Source organism: Lissotriton helveticus, chromosome 3_2 (genome assembly GCF_964261635.1).
Source record: "Lissotriton helveticus chromosome 3_2, aLisHel1.1, whole genome shotgun sequence".
Classification (NCBI taxonomy): domain Eukaryota; kingdom Metazoa; phylum Chordata; class Amphibia; order Caudata; family Salamandridae; genus Lissotriton; species Lissotriton helveticus.
In genome coordinates, this window is record NC_136062.1 from 462,458,288 (window position 1) to 462,481,944 (window position 23,657).

General features: G+C 43.1%; 1 protein-coding gene across 1 annotated transcript in view; it reads left to right on the top strand.

Moving 5' to 3' along the window:
- Window positions 1–23,657, top strand: part of LOC144826361 (astacin-like metalloendopeptidase) — a 174,190-nt gene that overhangs the window by 10,984 nt on the left and 139,549 nt on the right. The window contains exons 4-6 of the mRNA XM_078684689.1: window positions 6,645–6,782; window positions 6,891–7,008; window positions 10,032–10,207. Of these exons, the coding sequence (XP_078540815.1) occupies window positions 6,645–6,782; window positions 6,891–7,008; window positions 10,032–10,207 (432 nt within the window). The remainder of the gene's footprint in view (window positions 1–6,644; window positions 6,783–6,890; window positions 7,009–10,031; window positions 10,208–23,657) is intronic.

Sequence of the window (23,657 nt, forward strand, 5' to 3'; positions counted from 1 at the left end):
TTCTCTTGTCCAGCTCTAAAGGAGTTTTGGGGGGAAATAATTAAAGTTCTGAAAATTAAAAAGATTTTTCTACCTACCCTTACTGAATCAATTGTACTACTTGATTTATATGCCATTTCCCTCCCTCAATCCGCCCTGATAACGATTCTCATATCCTGTGCCAAACTTACACTGGCCAGAGCATGGATCTGTCCCAAACCTCCTAACATCTGGGAATGGTGGTCATTAGTTAATGAAATTCGCTCTATGGAGTTTGGGTTAGCTAACCTTAGAGGAGCTCGCTCACTAAAAAAATTTGAGAAAATATGGGCGATTTCATCGATAGCCCCGTGTTCGCTTAAAGAGGAGAAAAAGGGGAAAAGAGATATATATGTTTCTTCTCTCTTTTTCTACATCTGATAGTTATTTTGCTGTTGAATTGGTTTACATCTTTTCTCGTTGCTCCGACATTAATTATGTATGTATAAAATGAATCACTTTGTAATGTTTTCCAAGTGGAGTGAAATTAGTTTATGTTATGAGCGTGCTACATTTACACTGTATATTATGTGTTTTTTTGCTATGTCTTCCTTATCAGTTTGCAAATTAAAAAGGATTAAAAAAAAAAGGAGTATGTCACAGGCGTCCACAGTAGCAATTTTATTCAAAGTGGATTTAGCCTTAATTAGCTCTTGTAAGGCTACATTGGATTTGGATGAGAAATACTCATGTTCCAGGTTTTTAATTAATGTTAGGGTGTCTTTATATTTAGAGTTTAGTAATTTATTTTTCTTTGACGAATAAGCAATGGTGAAAGCTCTAAAAGCTGCCTTAAACGCGTCCCAGGTATTGTATGTTGAAGTGTCTAAGGATTTGTTAATAACAAAAAATTCATTAATGAACGCCGTCGCTTCTGTTATAAAAGTACAGTCTGTGAAAAGACGATTAATCAAACGCCAACAACCTTGTTTGTAAGTGGTGATGGATAAATCAATAGAGGTGGAGACAGTAGCATGATCAGAAATAAAAATATAACCAATTTCAGAAGAATGGAGACAAGGTAATAAAGATTTGGAAATTAAAATATAGTCAATACGAGACCGTGTATGATGCACAGGAGAGAAGAAAGTCAATTCTGAGGCATCAAGATTACAAGTTTTCCATGAATCAAATAAAGGTGGAGATAAAATGGCAGATTAGAAAGACTTGTGGGTTTTGTCAGGTTTAAATTTGCACTTGGATTTCCTGTCTGTGAATGGGTCCAACCAATTATTAAAGTCACCACCAATGACAATTTTAGAGTTAGACAAGGATAGAAGTTTCATTTTTATAGTTTGCCAAAATTCCAGGTCAGGTTTAACAGGACCATAAATATTTTAAATGAAATTTGCACTTTGTTTACCGTAGCATCAACCAACACCCAACGACCATTTGGATCTCATTCTGATGATAATATTTGAGCATTAATAGATTAATGAAACAGTATAGAAACACCTCCATGACGATCAATGGAAGGTGTGAAAACAATTTGACTGACCCATTGACGTTTGAGTTTAATAGACTCTGTATCATTACAATGAGTTTCCTGTAAGAAAGAAACTTGGGCATTAAGTTTAGCTAAATTAGACAATACCTTTTGACGTTTGACAGGATGACCTAGACCACGAACATTTCATGAGACCATATAAACCATGACTTTGGATTAGGGAATACATGAGGAAACAGGAACATGAAACTGCGAGGTTAACAAGGAAAAAGAAGTAAAAATACTGTGAGGACTGTGATGAAAAAGACACAATGTTGAACATGAGACATGAACAATATATGAAAAATAAGAATGAAAGAGAATGATAAGAACAAGGAAGGAAGAAGAAGAGAAAGGGAATAATAGAGAGATAAATAAGAAACAGTCAAACAGATCAAAGGATAACATCCAGATCTGAGAGGATAGGAGGAATCGAGGAAAGAGGGGTATAGTGACGCCAGAGGACATGGACCAAAGTATCAGAAAGAGGAAATGGAGAAACAGAGAACCTCACACGTATAAGGAGAACATAGAAAAATCAAGAAACACCAAAAAAGCAAGCACATTTTAAGAACAAGTCAACATTTCTGTGAAAAAAGAAAAGTCAAGTATTACTATCCATTCCATGAGAAGTCAAGTTATGGAGAAAAAGTTTGAGTTTTTCCGGATCATCAAAAGAGCGTGACCGACCATTATGTGTCATCTTGCAGAGACATGGATGGAGGATTCCGTACTGGATGTTAAGATGCCGCATCTGAGGATGAAGAGCAAGGAATTCTTTGCGTCAGGCATTTGTTGGATTGGAGATATCTTGAGAGATGACGATATTGTGACCCGACCAAGTAAGACGTCGTTTGAGTCTAACAGCTTTCAAGACGTGCATTAGTTCTGTGAATTCCAGAAAGAGCATTATGATCCCACGTGGTTTAGTAGCAGTAGGATGGAGACGACCCAGGCGATGAGCTCTCTGTATATTAAGAGGAGTTGAAGATGCCTGGAGAACAAGAAGTTCTGGAAGGAATTTTTGCAAAAAAGATACCATGTTCGACCCTTCAATTTTCTCCGGAAGACCATAAAGGCGAAGATTATTTCTGCGATTATGATTTTCAAGGTCCTCTGTGTGGATTTTTAATTTATGAATCTCTTGTTCTAGTGAAGGAATCTTTGACGAGGCATCCTGTAGGTCGCTAACTCGTTGTTCAAGATCCAATACTTTTGCTTCCATGGTCATCGATCTTTCCTCAATTTGTTTTAATCTTTCATTTGCAAACCTCGCACTTCATCCAATATAGAGTCCAAGACAGGATTCTGCGAGGAGAGTATAGGAGAAGGTGGGTCATTTTTGTGTCTCTTCGGTTTTGTACCAGTTGAGGAAGATCTAGCACTGTGTGGATCATTAGCCATTCTAATGTAGAAACAGAAAACACCTTATGGACCACAAAAATGGTGAAGAAAACTTGATAAAGTGCCTCAATAGACTAAGACATCGTGATAATGCAAATGCGCCAGATGAAAATATATAAGTCGTAGTAATAGTGAGTTTGTCATGGATGGAGTAAACACAGGCGAGATGACTCAAGAACTCCTCAATCCAAAACAAGGAGATATATATCTAAAAAGGAATAATAAAGGATAGTCTATGTTCAAAAAAGCTTGCAGGAAAAAAGAGGATGAAGAGAGATAAGGCGCAGTCTGCCCAAGCAAAAATGTCGGCTGGTCGTGATAATTATGAGAAAACAAAATATGCCACAATCAGACAGTGGACTCCACCAATGAACACTGGGAGAGAAAGAAACCTGTCAAGCGATTTAATATGGAAAAGTGTGCACACTGAGTGAAAAAATTATGTTAAACTGATGCCCTCCAAGTAAACTTCAGTGGTAGTGGGGTTTCACCTTGAATAATCACTGTCGAATAATAATGCCACACTACTCTTGCTTAAAAAATATATAAAAAAATTGCAGAGGTTGCAAGATAGATAAAAGCTGGCAGTAACATGTGAAGCAAAGGAAAAAAGTCTGTCAGCAGAGCTGAGGAGGATAAAAGTACCTGAAGATGTGGTTGAAGTTTGAAAGGAAATGCAGCCCAAAATGCATTTTCCACCGTTAGTTAGCAGTTATATGTGAAGATAAACAAACTGCCATCATGATGAAAACGCAAGCGCCGCTGCTGGAAATAAAATGGCGGGCGCCCGCGATTTAAGTGAGAGGAAAATCGTCGCCACAGAAAAAATCCTTAATCAAGCAGCGGGAGCAGCGTAAAGGCAACAAGGCTGCTCACCGCATCTTCATATCACCAAAACGCCGGTCACAGACAGGTTAACAAGCGTGTGAGGTCTGCAGACAGCGATACGGTCCCGCGTCATTACGGAGCTCAAGCGGGATCCACCATGTCTCAGCAGCGTGCAAGCCACGCCCCCATGTTGCACCTTTAAGCAGGTGCGTAAGATGTAAACAGGGACTGTGTGCCCTATTACAATGAATGTGCTGTCCCCAGGGCAGAGGAAACCTCATGCTGCCCTGGGGGTAGCACATCCAGTAAAAGATGGGGAGGCTGCTTCAAAGCTGCTCCGTGTTTCTTTGTGCTGGCGGCAACCCCCCTGCATTTTAAAAAGGGGTTTTACAGATTCCCCCTGGAGGTGAGTGCAGTGAGTAACTACACACTCCTGCAGGTAGATGTGTGGGGGATCCATGGAACCCCTTATCCCCCTCCAGAGGTCTGCTTACAAGGGCTGCACAGACAGTTGGCCTCCTAAGGGCATGTTGGATACATCACCGGCACAGAGGCAAAGAGCTTTCCTCATTTACATAGGGCAATGCCCCTATTCAAAAGAGGGAACGCCTTCTGAAAATAGTGCCGGCGCACCAAGTGAGCCAATTGTATTGGTATTAGAGATGTATGCAGTCCCTTATATAATATTATAGTGCCCTGGTGATGAAAACTGTGGGTGCACATGCCCTTGCACCCTAGTGGCATTACATATAATATGGCCCCTTGTCTCCTTAGAGAAAGAAAGTAAAAACCAAACTGACTTTTCCCACCAGTCATCATTTAACATAACATCACATTTGTAGCCCAAGTCTATTTTGACCCTCCCATACATCATTTAGGCCTGTAAGTGAATATTCCGCTGGAGGTGTAGCTCTGACTATAGGCCAGGTCCCCTCTACCCTCTATTATTAGGGCTTGTGGTACGGGTCTGGTGCTTGCGTGATTGTATGATTGTCTGGTGGGTTGGATTGTTATTTTTGTCTAGGGATACTGCCTGTCTCTGCTTCTCGTTCCTGGGTGAGCAGAGTGTCTCTCTCATCCTCCACTAGATGTGCTATGAGTGTGTCACATACATCTCTGGGTCGAGAGGTAGAGGATGCAGTGAAGCATATGTCTCCATTCTGTCTTTGCCATGTGGCTGCATCTTTCATCCAATTGTCTACTTTGGGAATGGTAACCCATAGAAATTCACTACAATTCTGCATTTGGCCTGTGATGCTGCAATAACTGTAAACCAGTTTTTCCAGTGTAGAATCTTTTAGGGGCTACAACTCCTGTGAGATGGTACATGTGATCCTACACCATTAAACTAAGTGATGAGTATAGGACCAGGCTAAGGTGATAAACCCAGGTATGGGGCCCTGATGGATCAGGTGTAAATTATTCATGATTAGGGATCAAGGTTTTATGGTATTTCTTTTTTGGACATTTCCATCTGTATTTATCTATGTTTATTTTTTGCTCATTTTATCTGTATATATTAACATTTATTTTGGGTTTTGTGGAAAAATGAAGCTGAAGTTAGTATATTTACAGATTTATTTAACACTCGTGCTTGAATACCTATTAGGTTTCAATGCTGTAAACACCCGCAGAAGATAAAGCAATTAACTTATAAGAAAATATGCAAATTTCAGTATTAACCTTGTGCATATCTACTGCTCTTAAAGCTTATTTACTAAAATTCCTTTCTTTTATAGCCCTGTGTATCAATCCCCAAAGCTATTTGCCTGGTAGTCATGGCAGACAGTATTTACAATCACTCAAAAAGCAACCCAATTTCCGTTTGTATCCACATTTAAAAATAAATACAGACAAGAAAATAAATGTTTTCTGTCTGTTTTTATCTTTAAAAATCAGTAAAAATGGAAGCAGTTTACGTCTATTATTCTGGGAGACCTTCTTGGTTTGCAACCAACAATATTTCCATTGTGTATCATTCAACACCTCACAGATGTCTGCTATCCATGCCTGTCGGCTGTGAGTGGAGCCATATGAGCATTGTGTATAATTCAGAAATCTATGGTGTGGAATCTGGGGATCTGATTAGATTACCTGGATGAATGGTCTGAATTGCAGAGGTTCCTCCAAGAACCCTGGATCACTTTTCCAGATATTGTATTAGTCTAATGTGAGAAATTACTACTCAAATACAAGTAGCGCAGAGTTGTCATTTGACCCTTATACAAAGCCTACTCCACTGTGTGCTGTTTGGTAACTGGGAGAAATGGGGTTTGAGCCGAGGTATTGTGGACAGTAGTTACCTGGATCAAAAGATTTGCTCAGATGCCCACTTTCAGTGCCTTCAAAGTTCAATGTGCCAAAAACCAATGCCACATAGTCTTGATTGCACCTAATTCCTTTCTTCCATCTCCATATACTCTCCATTTCTTTACCTCACTCTTGCAGTGACAAACCTCACTGCTTTCCCCCTTGTCACTGTTTTCTCTGTCTTTTTCTACGTGCTTCTTTCCCCTTTTTGAGTTTCTCTTTCTCTTGCTCTGGATCAAAATCTGTTGAGGAAAATAGGTGCCAGCCCGTACAAAGGCACTAGTGATATACCAAGCGTGCCATGGGTCCGAATGTAACCAAAGAAAATGTGCTCCCTACTCTGGTTGGTAGTGAAAGATTGCAGTAATTACAGCATAGTGGGCCCTTCAGGCACCAGGTTCCAATGACACTGTATCTACTGCACTAACACTAGAAGGCAGTGTGTTGTTTTCATTGTACATTTTTTACTGGGCTAATGACTTGATCTCCAGAAGGTTTCAGCTTCCTTCCTCCCACTTTCCTTGCATGTCTTACCTTCTGCTAGATATAACTATAAGAGCTTTGATTCCATCACTGAATATATCTGCTCTAATTCCAGAAAGCAACCAGCTCCTGCATGATGGAGACATCGCTGTGAAACCTGGCCGCAGTGCCATGATATGTAAGGACGACAGCTGCTTTTGGCCCAAATCCAGCGATGGGACGGTTCAAGTGCCCTACACGCTCAGCGGTTACAGTGAGTATCTGCTGTGGTGGTGGAGAATGCATCTGGGAGAAGTAGTTACACTACTTGGTGTATCCAAACTCATTTCACCCTTCTTACAAACTCTCTATTCTTCTACAGGTGATAGTGATGCTGCAAACTTCCCTGACGCTTTCTCAGAGTATACAGCACTGACCTGCATCCGCTTTGTGGAACAAAGCACGGAAACCGACTACCTCCAGATTTCACCTGGAGATGGGTAAAGACAGGGTCTGCTCCTGGGTCACACCTATAAATGCATCATCATCTTGTGGCCACTGCCTCACCTGGGGGAGCCAACTCTCGCAGTCCTTTAGTTCAACATGGTCACCACATGTTCTGTAAAATGATGGTCCAATATTAGCACATTAGTGTTGGTGGGTCCCTGGTCTTGTAGGCACAAGTGTGTGATCCAGGACACAGCACGGAAACCGACTACCTCCAGATTTCACCTGTAGATGGGTAAAGACAGGGTCTGCTCCTGGGTCACACCTATAAATGCATCATCATCTTGTGGCCACTGCCTCACCTGGGGGAGCCAACTCTCGCAGTCCTTTAGTTCAACATGGTCACCACATGTTCTGTAAAATGATGGTCCAATATTAGCACATTAGTGTTGGTGGGTCCCTGGTCTTGTAGGCACAAGTGTGTGATCCAGGACATTTACTCAAGCAATCCTCTTCACTAGAAACTCTTATCATCACACAGTGTCTTTTCTCATGCCACAAATCCCAAGTCACTGCCATGCCACTATCACATAAATAACTAATGTCTGTATCCTGTCACTGCCCTTGAAAGAATTGCTACACTGAATAATCATCAACATAGATCTGGAAATTGGTGTAGACAGAAACAAGTCCATAGGATATATATGCAGTGTCCACAACTAGGTTGGTGATCTGTTTAGGAGTGATAGTTAAGGTGGTAGATATTGATACCACAGCATATCATGTACACACAGTGGGGCATATCCTTGAGCCACTTGCACCCACCACCGTAGAGTCACTTTTTGTGAGGTTCAGGAGGGGCAAACCATCAAATCATATTTATGAAGCCACTCAATTCCACTTTGCATGGGTTTGAATGGCCTCATAGTTATGGAGTAAGGCAAGGCAGCGCATGTCGCTGCGACGTCTTACTCTGTGCTAAGGATGCATTCCATGGGCGTAGTGGTGTGTGTTGCCACGCAACACCAATGGCATTTGATGCTTCCCCAGATTTAAAAGACCGTGTAAACCTCACACGAGGTGAGGCAAAATGAGGAGAAATAACTTTATTTCTCCTCGTTTATTCCTTTATCTATGTGTGCTGCATTCTCCAGCACACATAGAAAGATGAAAATGCCTCTATGGATTATTTTTGTGCACAAAGATGCCTCTTCCTGCACTAAAACAATCCTCCCAACGATGCAGGGTGCCTGCATTCATGCTAGACTGCTGAAACAGCACCAGTGCAGGGGGACAAGGACTGGAATGCATCGTTTTGGGTAAATATGGTGCCTTCCTGCCCTTTCACTTTGACGTAGAGCAGTGCAGCATGGTGACTTGCTGTACTTCGTTCTGCAAAGTCCCCATAAATATCCCTCAAAGAATGTTAACATTCCTCTGCTTGCTTTGGTGGGCCCGTAACTAGTTTAGTGAACTGTTTTGGAGTTAAAGGTAAGGTGGTGGACACTGATACGACAGCTTACCATATTCAAACTGGTTGTAACAGAAATTATCATCATGTCTCTGCATGCGTTGGTATGTGGATAACTCGTGTAGTACAATGTTTATTGGTGTAGAGATCAAAGAGAAAAGGTAGTCACAATTAATCTTATAAAAAGAACGACACCGACTACTGCACATTTGTGTCAGTATTGTTGAAAAAAGAATAAATCCATAGCTTGAAAGACGTAGGTACAATTATGCTCAAGTAGTTACTTGCAGAGGAAAGCAGTGTTGTTTTTCCATAAATACTATTCTATGAAGGCAAGGTGAGAAGCAGCATGGCAGATAGGAACTTCAGCAGCGCCTGCTGGCATGTCCTATTCAGAACAAGGATTCAGGAGAGATTTAAAAACATGGCTCTTCAATCAAGCTTAGATTATGCTGGCCAAGTCTATACTACAGCCTAACTTGAGCACTGGGATTCCTCAGTCGATGTAGCTGTGTGCTGTACAAATATCTTTGACTGGTTGATTGATTGATTGCTGAGATCCAAGAGGAAGGTGGGAGCACTGAGCTCCACCAACATCTGCAGGGAGCACACAGGTCCACTTGGATCCATATCCACAAAGTGACCAGGGGGCTGCAGAGCAGCTCCAGCTTCTGTTCACTAGGCCAGGCAGTGGATAGGCTGTCCACTGCCCGTCTTTGCCAGTGCATCTTTGCAAGTTCAAGAAGTGAGCCATTTAGGTGGAGGTGTCAGTTTCCCTCTTCTGAGAGGAGTCTGAAAGGCCATCATGCCACACTGCATTGTTTTGGTCAGTGTTTAGGTGCAGATGTAAGGAGGGGCTGCTACACTTTCCATGAGGCTACTCTAGTGGTAAACCTTTTGATTTCCCTCCAGTCTCTGAAATAATGGACAGCAGAGGAAGAAGAAGAAGTATGAGTTGGGGGTGGAGTGCCCTGTGTAAGAATGTCAGGTTCAACCTTGAAACTGACATCTAAAAATGAAAATATATTTGCAGTTGGCCATGGATCACCCTACCTAAAGGTGTCCAAGTAGTGTTTGTGAAGCATTTACTGGACATACATGTTCCAATGATCAGTCATTATTGTCCATAAGATTCACAAACCTAAAACAAATACCTTGAACCTCAGCCATTGGCATTCTTTACATAGTGAGACAGGTAGATTACTACCCCGGGAAAAACTCTGCATCCCAAAACAAAGAGTCAGGACCCTCAAGCTAGAACGTGAAGAGAGAAGTCAAAGAACAACTATGTTCTTAATGTTACGGGAATCTGAGACGATAAGAGAGATGGTCTCCTCTTCTCAGGGCGTGCCAAAGGGCGGCCATAAGAAAGATGGAGAAGGGGCCCCACAACCTCCCAAAAAACAGAAAGGTAGGGGATTTCTGGGACACAAGAAAAAAGGTATCAGGAATTGCACAGCTGTTGTGGTGGGTCTGACTTTAATCCTTCTGTCTCAGGGGTATCTAGTACTCTGCGTTGCTTAGGCTGCTCTCTCAATGAGGTAGATGTTCTCAGGTTTCAGGAGTTCTCAGAACTGTCTCTCTTTTACTCCATTTCTGTCCCAGCTGCTGGTCTTTCATAGGAAGAACCGGCGGACCCCAGGCTGTATCAATAGGAGGTGGTTGCCTATCGAGAGGAAGCATCCAGCATGAGCTCAACCATGCCCTGGGCTTTTACCATGAGCAGAGCCGCAGTGACCGCGATGACTACGTGAAGATCATGACAGAGTTTATATCAGATGGTAAAGTAACCCTCCACTCTGACCAATCACTGCTACGGACCAGAGAGAGCTGTTTCTGTTGTTAGATGAATCATGTTATTAACAATAATTTTCAATTAGAGAGTGATGCAAGGATCACCAAAAGCCACCAACCTGAAAGGGAAGGTGAGGCTGTGGTTTTTGCTGTTATCAGGAGCCTTCTTGCAGTATCTGCCTCCCAGCACAACTCTCCTGCATTAAGCAATTATGACATTTTTGGATTAACTCAACATAAAGTTCAATAACTGGAAACACGACTAGTTAGTGCATGGCATAGCAGAGTGGGAAGGTGTAGGTTGCACTCTATTATCTCAGAACCCACCCAAGAATCAGTTTTCTTTGCACCCTGTGTGGGTCTTGTACATTTACTGATGTGCATCTCCGAAACCAGGGCCACTCCTGTGTATCTGTGTGAGCAGAAAGGCATAAGAGGCAACAGTGTGAACGCTGTGCATCTGTAATGTTTGAATCGAATATCAGACACCAACCTGACCACTATGTATTTCTATTTATTGATATAAATAGATAGACAGACAGACAGACAGACAGACAGACAGACAGACAGACAGACAGACAGATAGATAGATAGATAGATAGATAGATAGATAGATAGATAGATAGATAGATAGATAGATAGATAGATAGATAGATAGATAGATAGATAGATAGATAGATAGATAGATAGATAGATAGATTTATTGCAGTATCTTCTGTCATGACGCATTTCGGCCAATCTATCTATCCATATATATATATACATATATATACATATACATACATATATATATATAGAATATATATATATATATATATATATTCTATATATATATATATATATATATATATATATATATTATATATATATATATATTCACTGAAAAAACCATAGGTTATAGACCATATATAGTTAGGAATTAGCATTTAAAAAACCTTATTTTACTCACACAAAACCATTGAAATTCCATATATAGTTAGTTGCACTAACTATATATTGCGCACCCGCAATCCACTGCTGATCATGTCACATATTACATCATTCATGACATGGTCAGTGACATCACTGATGACATCACTGATGACATCTCAAATGACATCACTGATGACATCACTGATGACAACATCCAGTGACTATGTTTCTGTAAAGTTAAAATATGTCTTACATATTGAAGAATGAGTGGATGTATAAGTGTCTGGACGAAGGATTTAGTAGGTGCATGACTGAATGTATGAGTGAGTGATTAAATGTGTCTCACTGAGTGCATGGGTTAGTGACTAAACTGTCTTAATTTGTGCATCATTATGTCTGTTGTTCTGTAAACTGCTGCATGTGTTGATCAGTAGCTATATGAGTAACTATATGGGTTATTGATTGATTGCCCAAGTATTTGCATGGGAGACTGAGTGTGTGTGTGGCTGGATGGGAGGTGTGTGACTCTGTACAGATCAATGTGTACTTGTATCAATGATTGTATAAGAGAGTAAGTATGTGTTAGTATATGGTTGAAAACGTAAGGTGCTCTATGTTTAACTGTATAGAGTAGAAAATGGAAGTGTGATTGATTCTTTACAGGACTGACTAGGTGTGTGAGTAACTCCATGGATGAGTGGCAGAGTGTGAGTGTCTGTATAGGTGTATGAGTGCATATGATTGTGTTGTAAACATGAGTGATTGTATGTATGAATGATTGTATGGGTGAATGAGTGAATGTGTGTGTAGACGTAGGAATCAGTGAGTACGTATGTAGTAACTAGTATTGGTGTGTCAATGGTTTCAAAAATTATACTCTGTTTTTAACACTGGGTGAAACAGAGGTTATATTAAAATGTGAAGAGATGCATTGTATTGTCACATGAATAATATCATCAGTGATGTGGTCATTGATGTCAAATGAGATGTCATCAGTGATGTCATCAGTGATGTCATTTGAGATGTCATCAGTGATGTCATCAGTGATGTCACTGACCATGTCATGAATGATGTAATATGTGACATGATCAGCAGTGGATTGCGGGTGCGCAATATATAGTTAGTGCAACTAACTATATATGGAATTTCAATGGTTTTGTGTGAGTAAAATAAGGTTTTTTAAATGCTAATTCCTAACTATATATGGTCTATAACCTATGGTTTTTTCAGTGAATTTTCAAGGTTTTGTAAATGCTAATTCCTAACTATATATGGTCTATAACCTATGGTTTTTTCAGTGAATTTCAATGGTTTTTTAATAGCAAATATCATAAGCTGTCGAATGTCAAGTACGTGGTAAGTGAAAACATTTTCGTGTTTATGCACACTGATCTGCTTTGAATGGTGCCCCCCCCCCCTCATTTCTATTAGGAGTACTCTCTCTTTGCAGATAGTGAAAGGTAGTTAACGCAGGCCTTTGCCCCCGTTGTAATCCGTCGTGCCTGCTTCTCTCTCCATTTGATTGATTGTTATCCAAGTATTTACTGTTTTAGAATTAGTTCTCTTTGGTTCATTCTCTATTTACAAACAAACACAGAGTCGCAATACTCTGTTTAGTCTTTGCAGATAACGAAAAATCGTGTAAAAAAAAGAAAAGGAATCGAGCAAAATCAGTAGGCCACTAATGGGATCTCTTTTTGACCTCGCTAAAATAGAAACATTAGGAACAACCCCTCATGACAAATACAAAACTAGTGAGATGAACTGAACTCCACACAATGATGGCTGCAAAACAGCTCGGCTCCGCCACCCACCCCGCCCAAAATAACGATAAAGAGCGGCTGCCATGATTGGTTGCGGAATGGCCACGACGGAGCTACGAAATGATGCTGCTCTCATGCTAACCCCAGCTTCAGTCTGAAACATCCAGAAACACTGTAGACTACCAATTCGATCAGTTCCGGTAGCGCCCCAATGTAACCCGGTAGAGAAGAACTAGCCCTCCCCTCTTTGACTGATGGTTCTTGTTGCCTGTCCCTTCTGTTGTCATTTAACAGAACTATTTAGCCTGCTGAAAGGGGTTGTGTTCCGACCGCTGGTTGGTGGAGACATTTTGACTATATTCTGGACCTGCGTTGTCGCGTAATGCGTCATATGACGCGCCGCGTTAGCGCATCCGGAAGTCATCCGGGGCGCGCAGCGCGTAACGTAAGCATAACAAGTCATGTGACTTGTTAATAAAACTTTTCATTGGTTCATTTTACTTTTCTTATTGTAATGATGAAAGGCTTGGTCATATGACCTAAAAATTACGCTTTTCATTACTTCCGAACATTATTTTTTCTTAAATATATGTTATAATGTTCCAGACTAATGTACTTTCCCGGAAATTTTACAACTGTCCTGCAAGTAAAATATATTCTTTTTTCGAGAAAAAGAGCGTTTCTTCGTCCCATGATGGAGCCGTTGAGCAAAAGAGGGTCGACCTGCTGTCTTAGTCGCCGATACGCCTGAATATGAGATTCTTATCGATCACTTTATGTTGCAGGAATAGAAAACACAACAGCCCTTGACCATTTATCTTTACTGCGTTCCTTCGTATTATACCTTTTACCCTTCATGTAATTGGTCTGCTTTATTTCACTTGCCTTTTAATGATTCTAAAACAGTGACTATTATTACAAACTTTACCAATGTATATACTACTACCATGTTTTCTTTTAAAAACCTTTATTGTGAAAATTTCATTATAAAATACGAGCCTATAACCACGTGGGCCGGCCACGGAGCAAACTGTAATCGTATGTGATGAGTAGACATTTACACTGTAGAGGAACGTAACGGGCGGGCCATTAGGTTGCAAGAACTAAGGTGTCTAACAGTTACGGAATCGGTGGACGTACATTTTATAATTAAAATACGACAGGGCCAGTTACAATAAAATTATCTAGATATACATTTGCGGGCAAGTACCATGGGTGACGTTAATTCGAACTTTCAACAGTACAGTAATCAATAACACATCAGAACTTAATATCAATAGGGATGTCGAAATATTCAATCAATTCTCGTCCCCGCCCGCCATGTGCTTCAAAACTGCATACGTATCTCGTGATTTCAAGGTTCTGCAACCAGTACACAACAAGGAGTTACGAGTCCCATTTATTCCGGCGCCATTTTGGGCGAGGACGGGCAGGTCCAGGATATAGTCAAAATGTCTCTACCAACCATCGACTATGATGATGTTCATATGCTGTATTTATTAGAGTAACACTCATCTGTCCACATGAAATTAATTTGCCACAATCTAAACATGTCATTTTAATCTTTCCAAAGTTCTTCTAAAAATTTGGGACCGTTTCCCTTGCCTCTGAAGCTCTCAGTGCCACTTCTTTGATGAATGTACTAGCAGGTCAGGGGTTCTCCTCCAAATCTCTCTTTTATGCAGCACTATAATTAATTGGTGCCACCTCTCCATATGACGATGCATGGTATAGTTACCACAACTATATTTTTTTTCGGTTCCTCTGGAGAGTTCATCGTGGCAGATGAAGCGTGTAACGTACCGGGCATTTACCTTTTTTTGCATGTACAGGAAAGGAAAAAAAAATCGAGCGTCCGAGTTCTAAGGTGTCCCAGGGCCATTTTAGTGGAGGACATGATACAGCGATAATGCCCTGGATAAGGACACTTCCTTCGGGCACCCCACGTCGTCTTTCGGCGCAGCATTGTAGGATGGCCACACCAGTGCGGCAACTTGCTAGACACCACCTCGGTGCCATCCGGATCTCGGCGCCCCACTGCAGATGAACTACCTCCACATGGAGAAGCGGGAGAGGCTCGTTTGCGCCGCCTCCCCCCCCCCCTTCGGGCACCCCACGCCGACTTTCGGCGCAGCATTGTAGGATGGCCACACCAGTGCGGCAACTTGCTGGACACCACCTCGGTGCCAACCGAATCTCAGCGCCTTGTGTTGTCTTCCATTCCGAAAATATTGTTGGCAGCATTTTGAAAGGAAAGACAAACAGCCGTTTGTGGCCCTCACTACACCGTTCTCCTAGTGAGTCTCACATTGTTACATTTAGGAAGAATGTTGAAGAGTAGTATGTTGAAAATCTGAAGCCATTGTTATACAAACTCTCAACCAGCCTTGGATGGAAAAATCCTGAAGAATGTACAAACTGAAAACCAGTTTTTCTCTGTATAGCATCAGCAGCAACGCTTGAGTCAGCTTTGTGTGAAGCCGCCATTTTGATTCAATCAATAGCGTCCCCCTGCACACATTCAGGGACCTGGTCGTGTCTTCAGGTCAAACGGATTGTGGGACAAGATGCACAAAGGAAAAGGAAAAAAGTTCCGCCGGACCCCGGGAGGTGGCCGCCTATGTCATGGGCGATCTTAGGCCACACCAGGGCAATAGTGAAGCTGCAGCAGGTGCAAATAAGCTTCAGACAGTGTTACAAGCGCTGCTCAGAACTCTCAACTATGACACCACCTCGGTGCCATCCGGATCTTGGCGCCTTGTGCTGGTTCCGGCCTATTCACACATAGGTCCGCTACTGACGCCACCTCACAGGCCAACGGGGCACCCCACGCCGACTTTCGGCGCAGCATTGTAGGATGGCCACACCAGTGCGGCAAATTGCTGGACACCACCTCGGTGCCATCCAGATCTCGGCGCGTTGTGCTGCCTTCGGCCTATTCGCCACAAGTGCGCACGCAACTCAGCTGCATAGCGAGTGAAACACCAAGGGGCGCCCCACTGCAGCCGAGGAACCTCCATCTTGGGGGCGACGCACAGCATCACATTGCTTTCCAATGCAGTCAGATCCTCAAACAGCCCCCACTGACTGACGCGAACTCACAGGCCAACGGGGCGCCCCACGCCGACTTTCGGCGCAGCATTGTAGGATGGCCACACCAGTGCGGCAAGTTGCTGGACACCACCTCGGTGCCATCCGGATCTTGGCGCGTTGTGCTGCCTTTGGCCCCATTCGCACATCAGTCCGCTACTGACGCCATCTCACAGGCTAATGGGGCGCCCCACGCCGACTTTCAGCATTGTAGGATGACCACACCAGTACAGCAACTTGCTAGACATCACCTCGGTGCCATCCGGATCTCGGCGCCCCACTGCAGATGAAGTGCCTCTCAACTATGAAACCACCACTGTGACATCCGGATCTTGGCGCGTTGTGCTGCCTTCGGCCTATTCGCACATCGGTCCGCTACTGACGCCATCTCACAGGCTAATGGGGCGACCCACGCCGAGTTTCAGCATTGTAGGATGACCACACCAGTGCAGCAACTTGCTAGACATCACCTCGGTGCCATCCGAATCTTGGCATCTCAACGCCTAGTGGTATCTTCCATACAGAAAATATTGTTACGCTACCTTTGGCCCCATTCGCACATCAGTCCGCAACTTAGACATCACCTCGGTGCCATCCGGATCTTGGCATCTCAGCGCCTTGTGGTGTCAGTCAGAAAATATTGTTGCGCTGCCTTTGGCCCCATTCGCACATCAGTCCGCTACTGACACCATCTCACAGGCCAACAGGGCGCCCCACGCCGACTTTCAGCATTGTAGGATGGCCACACCAGTGCGGCAACTTACTAGACACCACCTCGGTGCCATCCGGATCTTGGCGCGTTGTGCTGCCTTCGGCCTATTCGCACATCGGTCCGCTACTGACGCAAACTCACAGGCCAACGGGGCGCCCCACGCCGACTTTCAACATTGTAGGATGGCCACACCAGTGCTGCAACTTGCTGGACACCACCTCGGTGCCATCCGGATCTTGGCGCGCTGTGTTGCCTTCGGCCTATTCGCACATCGGTCCGCTACTGACGCCGCCTCACGTGCCAACGTATTTTCTCCGCATTTTATACCCTATGCCGCATAACAGGTCATGTGACTTGTTTATAAAACTTTTCATTGGTTCATTTTACTTTTGGTTTCCTAATGATGGAAGGCTTGATCATATGACCTAAAAACAACACTTTTCATTGGATGAAAACTTTTTTTTTTTCCAAACGATGAAAGCCCCACCTTGTTTCTGGATGTTTCAGACTGAAGCTGGCGTCAGCATGAGAGCACCACCATCTCGTAGCTCCGTCGTAGTCATTCCGCGAGCAATCATGGCAGCCGCTCCCCACCAGAAGCCTGCAGGAGTCGGGGCCCCCAAAACTTTTGATGAATTCTCAAGGCGGAGGGGACGCTTTCGAGAATGGGGTCCAAGACCTAGCAGACAAGCGTCCGATTTCCAAGGTGTCCCAGGGCCATTTCAGTGGACCAGGCCCAAAAAGGAAAGAGCCTGCCGCCATTTTGAGAGTCCTGTGACAGCCGCCTATCGCTGCACCGCAAGAGTGGGCGCAACTCAGCTGAATTGCGGCTTTTGACACAGTGGACCAAAAACGGACGGAATGGCAACTGAAACGGTAAAGGGGCGCCCCACTACAACAGATGACACTCCACCTGGAGAGGCCCGTTCACGCCGCCTCCCCCGGGGCGCCCCACGCCGTTATTCGGAGCAGCATTGTAGGATACCAAAACCAGTGCGGCAACTTACTGGACATCACCTTGGTGCCATCGTTCTGCTGCCTTGGAACTATTCGCACAACAGTTTGCTACTGAAGACCCACCCCCCGCGACGCCCCACGCCGTTATTTGCTGGGTGGCAACTTACTAGACATCACTTTCGTGTCATCTAGATTTCAGCGCGTTCTGCTGCCTTGGAACTATTCGCACAACAGTTTGCTACTGATGACCCGCCCCACGCCGGAAATCTGGACGTTGTGCTGCGTTGGGACTATTCGCACAGCCGACCGCTACTTCGTTGTTTTTCCCTAAAAATGTTTATATGTTATTACTATTTTTGTTTTCTTGTATATATTTATAAATTATTAAAGTTTTATAATCTTACTACTTTGTCGGAGTGCTATATATTTTTAATGTGACACATAATTGTAAAAACTTTCATGTACAAAGAGTCATCCCTGGAATCTTCCGCTTCACGCTCGGTCCCCTCCCCAATCACAATACAGGATGGTTTTCAGATAATAGCAACGCTTCTGCTGTGACGGATCTCATCGAGTGTGGGCCTTGATCTACTATAACTCCTTTGAAGAGGGGTGAATCTTTACAGCTGTGGCCATAAACTACATCTGCAGGGCTAGCTGATACCCTAGGACCAGCCTGGACAATCGGACACAGAGGAAAAGGAGTGTCAGAGGGTGCAGTAGTGAATAGGGCGAAAGGGAGGTGTCGGGCGGGCACAGGGTGTGATTCTCAGGAAAGAGCAGCGCAGATGGGGGGAGGTTTATTACCCATGCATAAGACAGAGAGCGGGGGTGACCACTGCCTGGGGGAGATGCTTGCGAGGGTGGGGAGCCATGCTAAGGATCGACAGCGTGCACAGAGTGGGTCTGGTCAAGGCATCTAAAATGGCTGCCGTGCACGACAAAAGTGTGGCATTTGAAAAAAGACAAGATGGCGCAGACAATGTTTTTCAACACTTCCTGATTTCCTTCGAATCGAACGTTAACAGACGTTGGGGCATATTACCAAAGTTAAGCGATATTTATCCCTAACGATGCATTGCAAAGATTTTTTTACCGTCAGAAATTATCGCAGATAAACCTTGCTATTATCAAACTTTATCGCAAATACGATAAAAACCGACCGCAATGCATTAATATCGCTGAAAACTCAGCGATATTCATGCATTACCGAGCTAATCCTCTTAGCCATGTTATCCACCTCCCATAGGATAACATGGCTAAGAACTGCTCAGGGCAGCTGTTACTTTTTGGAGATATTCGCGCTTATCTCGAATATTTCCAAAAGTTGATAATAGGAGATAGCGATGTTAGCGACTGTTTCCAGTCGCTAACATCTTGGCATGCCCACTTTGCATGTCATTAGTGATAAATATCACTCACATGCAAAGTGGGGCCCAAGATGGTCGCTATCTCCTACTAGCCGTCGCTAACTGGTGTTAGCAACAGCTAGGTAATACAGATATAATTTTATCTCCGCGAAGCGGAGCGCTGTTACAGATATATATCTTGTTTTTGAACGTTAATTTCTCAAAATGCACTGAAGCACATATATTGAGACCTAGCAAAGGCACATCGGGCTACCAGTCCCTAATATTTTACCAAGTTTCGTGCAAATCCATTCAGCCGTTCGATTATTATTATTATTTATTTTTTTTGCCCCGCGGGGCCCTTTTAAAACCTCCACATCAAACCTAGGGGATCAGCGAGGATCTACTATGCCCCCTTATGGTCATTTGCCCCTTCGCTTTGGCCTCCTCTTGTCTCTCGATCCTACCGAGAGACAAGATGGCGGCCGCTACGGACTGTTTGGAATGTTTACAGACACCGGAGAGCCAATCAGCTTCGCTTCGCAAAGCTCCGTAACGCGAAAAGTACGCGAAGCGGTGCGCTGTTACAGATATATATCTTTTTTTGAACGTTAATTTCTCAAAATCCACTGAAGCACATATATTGAGACCTAGCAAAGGCACATCGGGCTACCAGTCCCTACAATTTTGCCAAGTTTCGTGCAAATCCATTCAGCCGTAAGATTATTATTATAATTTTTTTTTTTTGCCCCGCGGGGCCCTTTTAAAACCTCCACATCAAACCTAGGGGGTCAGCGAGGATCTACTATTCCCCCTTATGGTCATTTGCCCCTTCGCTTTGGCCTCCTCTTGTCTCTCGATCCTACCGAGAGACAAGATGGCGGCCACTACGGACTGTTTGCGGCCACTACGGACTGTTTGGAATATTGACAGACGCCGGAGAACCAATCAGCTTCGCTTCACAAAGCTCCGTTGCGCGAAAAGTACGCGTCCTAGGCCGCTGCCCGGTCCGCGCTTACAGATATATATCTTTTTTTAAACGTTAATTTCTCAAAATCCACTGGAGCACATATATTGAGACCTACAAAAGGCACATCGGGCTACCAGTCCCTACAATTTTGCCAAGTTTCGTGCAAATCCATTCAGCCGTTCGGGCTAAAAGTGAGGCCAACCGCCCTATGGAAATTAACATGGGAAAAACGCGTTTTGGGACCCCCCTTTTTTCTCGGCCCCCCCTTGACGAACCCCCCCCAAATTTTCAAAGGCTGCTCAGAAACAAAATGTGCCATTTTCCTGAAAATTTCAGCCAATTCCGTCCACAAACGGCAAAGTTATTAGACATAGAATTTTCAAAAATCCCATAGAGAAAAAATCCTAACTATATATACCTACTGGCGACCGCCAGTAGGTAATATATATATATATATATATATATATTCTATATATATATATGTATGTATATGTATATATATGTTCTATATATATATATGTATGTATATGTATATGTATATGTATATATATATATATATATTACCTACTGGCGGTCGCCAGTAGGTATATATAGTTAGGATTTTTTCTCTATGGGTTTTTTGAAAATTCTATGTCTAATAACTTTGGCGTTTGTGGACGGAATTGGCTGAAATTTTCAGGAAAATGGCACATTTTGTTTCTGAGCAGCCCTTGAACATTTGGGGGGGGTTCGTCCAGTGGGGGCCGAGAAAAAAGGGGGGGTCCCAAAACGTGTTTTTAACATTGAGTTTTCCATAGGGCGGTTGGCCTCACTTTTAGCCCGAACGGCTGAATGGATTTGCACGAAACTTGGCAAAATTGTAGGGACTGGTAGCCCGATGTGCCTTTTGTAGGTCTCAATATATGTGCTCCAGTGGATTTTGAGAAATTAACGTTTAAAAAAATATATATATCTGTAACAGCGGACCGGGCAGCGCTCTGGTTCGCGGACTTTTCGCGCAACGGAGCTTTGTGAAGCGAAGCTGATTGGTTCTCCGGCGTCTGTCAACATTCCAAACAGTCCGTAGCGGCCGCCATCTTGTCTCTCGGTAGGATCGAGAGACAAGAGGAGGCCAAAGCGAAGGGGCAAATGACCATAAGGGGGCATAGTACATTGTCGCTCACCCCCTAGGTTTGATGTGGAGGTTTTAAAAGGGCCCCGCGGGGCAAAAAAAAATAAAAATAATAATAATCGAACAGCTGAATGGATTTGCACGAAAGTTGGCAAAATTGTAGGGACTGGTAGCCCGATGTGCCTTTGCTAGATCTCAATATATGTGCTCCAGTGGATTTTGAGAAATTAACGTTCAAAAAAAGATATATATCTGTAACAGCGCACCGCTTCGCGTACTTTTCGCGTTACGGAGCTTTGCGAAGCGAAGCTGATTGGCTCTCCGGCGTCTGTAAACATTCCAAACAGTCCGTAGCGGCCGCCATCTTGTCTCTCGGTAGGATCAAGAGACAAGAGGAGGCCAAAGCGAAGGGGCAAATGACCATAAGGGGGAATAGTAGATCGTCGGTGACCCCCTACGTTTGATGTGGAGGTTTTAAAAGGGCACCGCGGGGCAAAAAAAATAATAATAATAATAATCGAACGGCTGAATGGATTTGCACGAAACTTGGCAAAATTGTAGGGACTGGTAGCCCGATGTGCCTTTGCTAGGTCTCAATATATGTGCTCTAGTGGATTTTGAGAAATTAACGTTCAAAAAAAGATATATATCTGTAACAGCGCTCCGCTTCTCGTACTTTTCGCGTTACGGAGGTTTGCGAAGCTGATTGGTTTTTCGGCGTCTGTAAACATTCCAAACAGTCCGTAGCGGCCGCCATCTTGTCTCTCGGTAGGATCGAGAGACAAGAGGAGGCCAAAGCGAAGGGGCAAATGACCATAAGGGGGCATAGTAGATCCTCCCTGACCCCCTAGGTTTGATGTGGAGGCTTTGAAAGGGTCTCGCAGGGCAAAAAAAAAATATACCGTTTTTTTAGTTTTTTTGCGTGGAGTGCGCCCGGTTCGCGAACCGGGAAGCGGTCTGGGGAGCGTACTTTCTTGAAAATTAGTGAAAAAAGTTAGAGTAAAATAATAATTGTGAGTGATCAGATGTAGGGTAGCTCTGAGAAGAGCTTTTGGGTTTATGGTACATTTAGGTACTTATAAGTAGGTACCAATGCACAGTCTTAAATTCAGAGTGAAAACTCTGTTGCCCTCATCTGAGAAGTGAACTCCATCTGCTCTGTAGATATCTTGCATGTAGTAACGCAAGTTATTGTTGTACAGGGAGCCCATTCCATGGTCTCTCATGTAAGCTGAAACAGATTTGTTTACATGCTTCCTCGATTTCTCAATTTGTGGACAAAATTGGTTCGACCACCTCCATTTCTGTCTTTGGCATATATTTGAATATACCAAGGCAGTCTGAGGAAAAAGTGCCATCAATTGCTCAAAGGTGTCCTTTAAAAGCATTTCCAGACCTACCCCAGTCAAAGTGCCCAAATCATTACCTCCACAGTGCACAATTAACAGGTCAGGTTTTGGCAAATGCATAAAGGTTTTCACCAATGGTATCAATTGGTGACATTTTAATCCTCTGTGGCCAAACCACTTAATTTCCACATCTTGTAAATTGAGGTTAGGTAAATTCCTGTTTTCAGCGTACCTTTGAGCCCAATAGATGTAGCTATGTCCAACAATCCAGACAGAAAACATGGCGAGAGAAGGTTCTCCTGCAGTCAGATGAAGTGTGGCAATGAAATGGCAGTTGAAAAAATGAGAGTGTAAAATGAAAAAAACTGAGGAGTTTCTGTGTTAATGAAGCAGTAAGAGTGATTGGTGGATTTTGATTGCTGAAAACAGAAAGTTAGTGTGCATGGATGAGTTCGTTGAAAGATGTATTTTGAGTGGCGAAGAAAAAATCATTAAATGAAAGAATGCTTTGGATATGCAGGTGCACTGAGAGTTCAGAGTTCAATTGCAACATTGTTGTGTGAGAGGTCTTGCAAGAGGTGGTTGCTATGCAGAAAAAGCAGAGAGGGGGCAGAGGGGGGAAGGGTTTTGCTTTGAAAAAAAGTGAGGGAAGAGTTTTGATTGGGTGACATGAGAGATCTGTGTGAGGAATTACAGCATTTCTGTGCTTTTGATAGCTGCAGACTCTGGAGTGCATACCTTTTGCTCTGCTGAAGACAAATTGGTGTGTTTCTGAGACTGTTTTGAAACTCAAAGTATTTGCTAAGGTGAGAAAAAATTTCTTTAATTTAGATAGAAAATAGTGTGCTTTAAGGAGAAAATTATGAAGAAAGTTGTGTTTTTCAAATGTTGCTTTGTCTCAAGTGTTTCAGAAATAGATTTTGTTTCTTTGAGAAATTGTAATTGGAGAACATGTGAAGTATTAGTACTGACAGGGCTTTTATGTGCATAGGAGCTGTGGAGTGTTTTCAAATTATGACTTGTAAATCGTTTTTGAGAAAAAGCAATGGTTTTAATATTGATGAGAAGGACATAATGGTGTCTGCTTCTTTATAAGGTAATTGAGAGTCTCTGATGTTATTTTTCCCATTTCAATGTAAGAAGTTTGTCTGTGGAGCAAATTGCTTGTAAATATGCTCCCACCTGTGCATGGCAAATTTAGATTTTGAATGTTTCCGTTACATA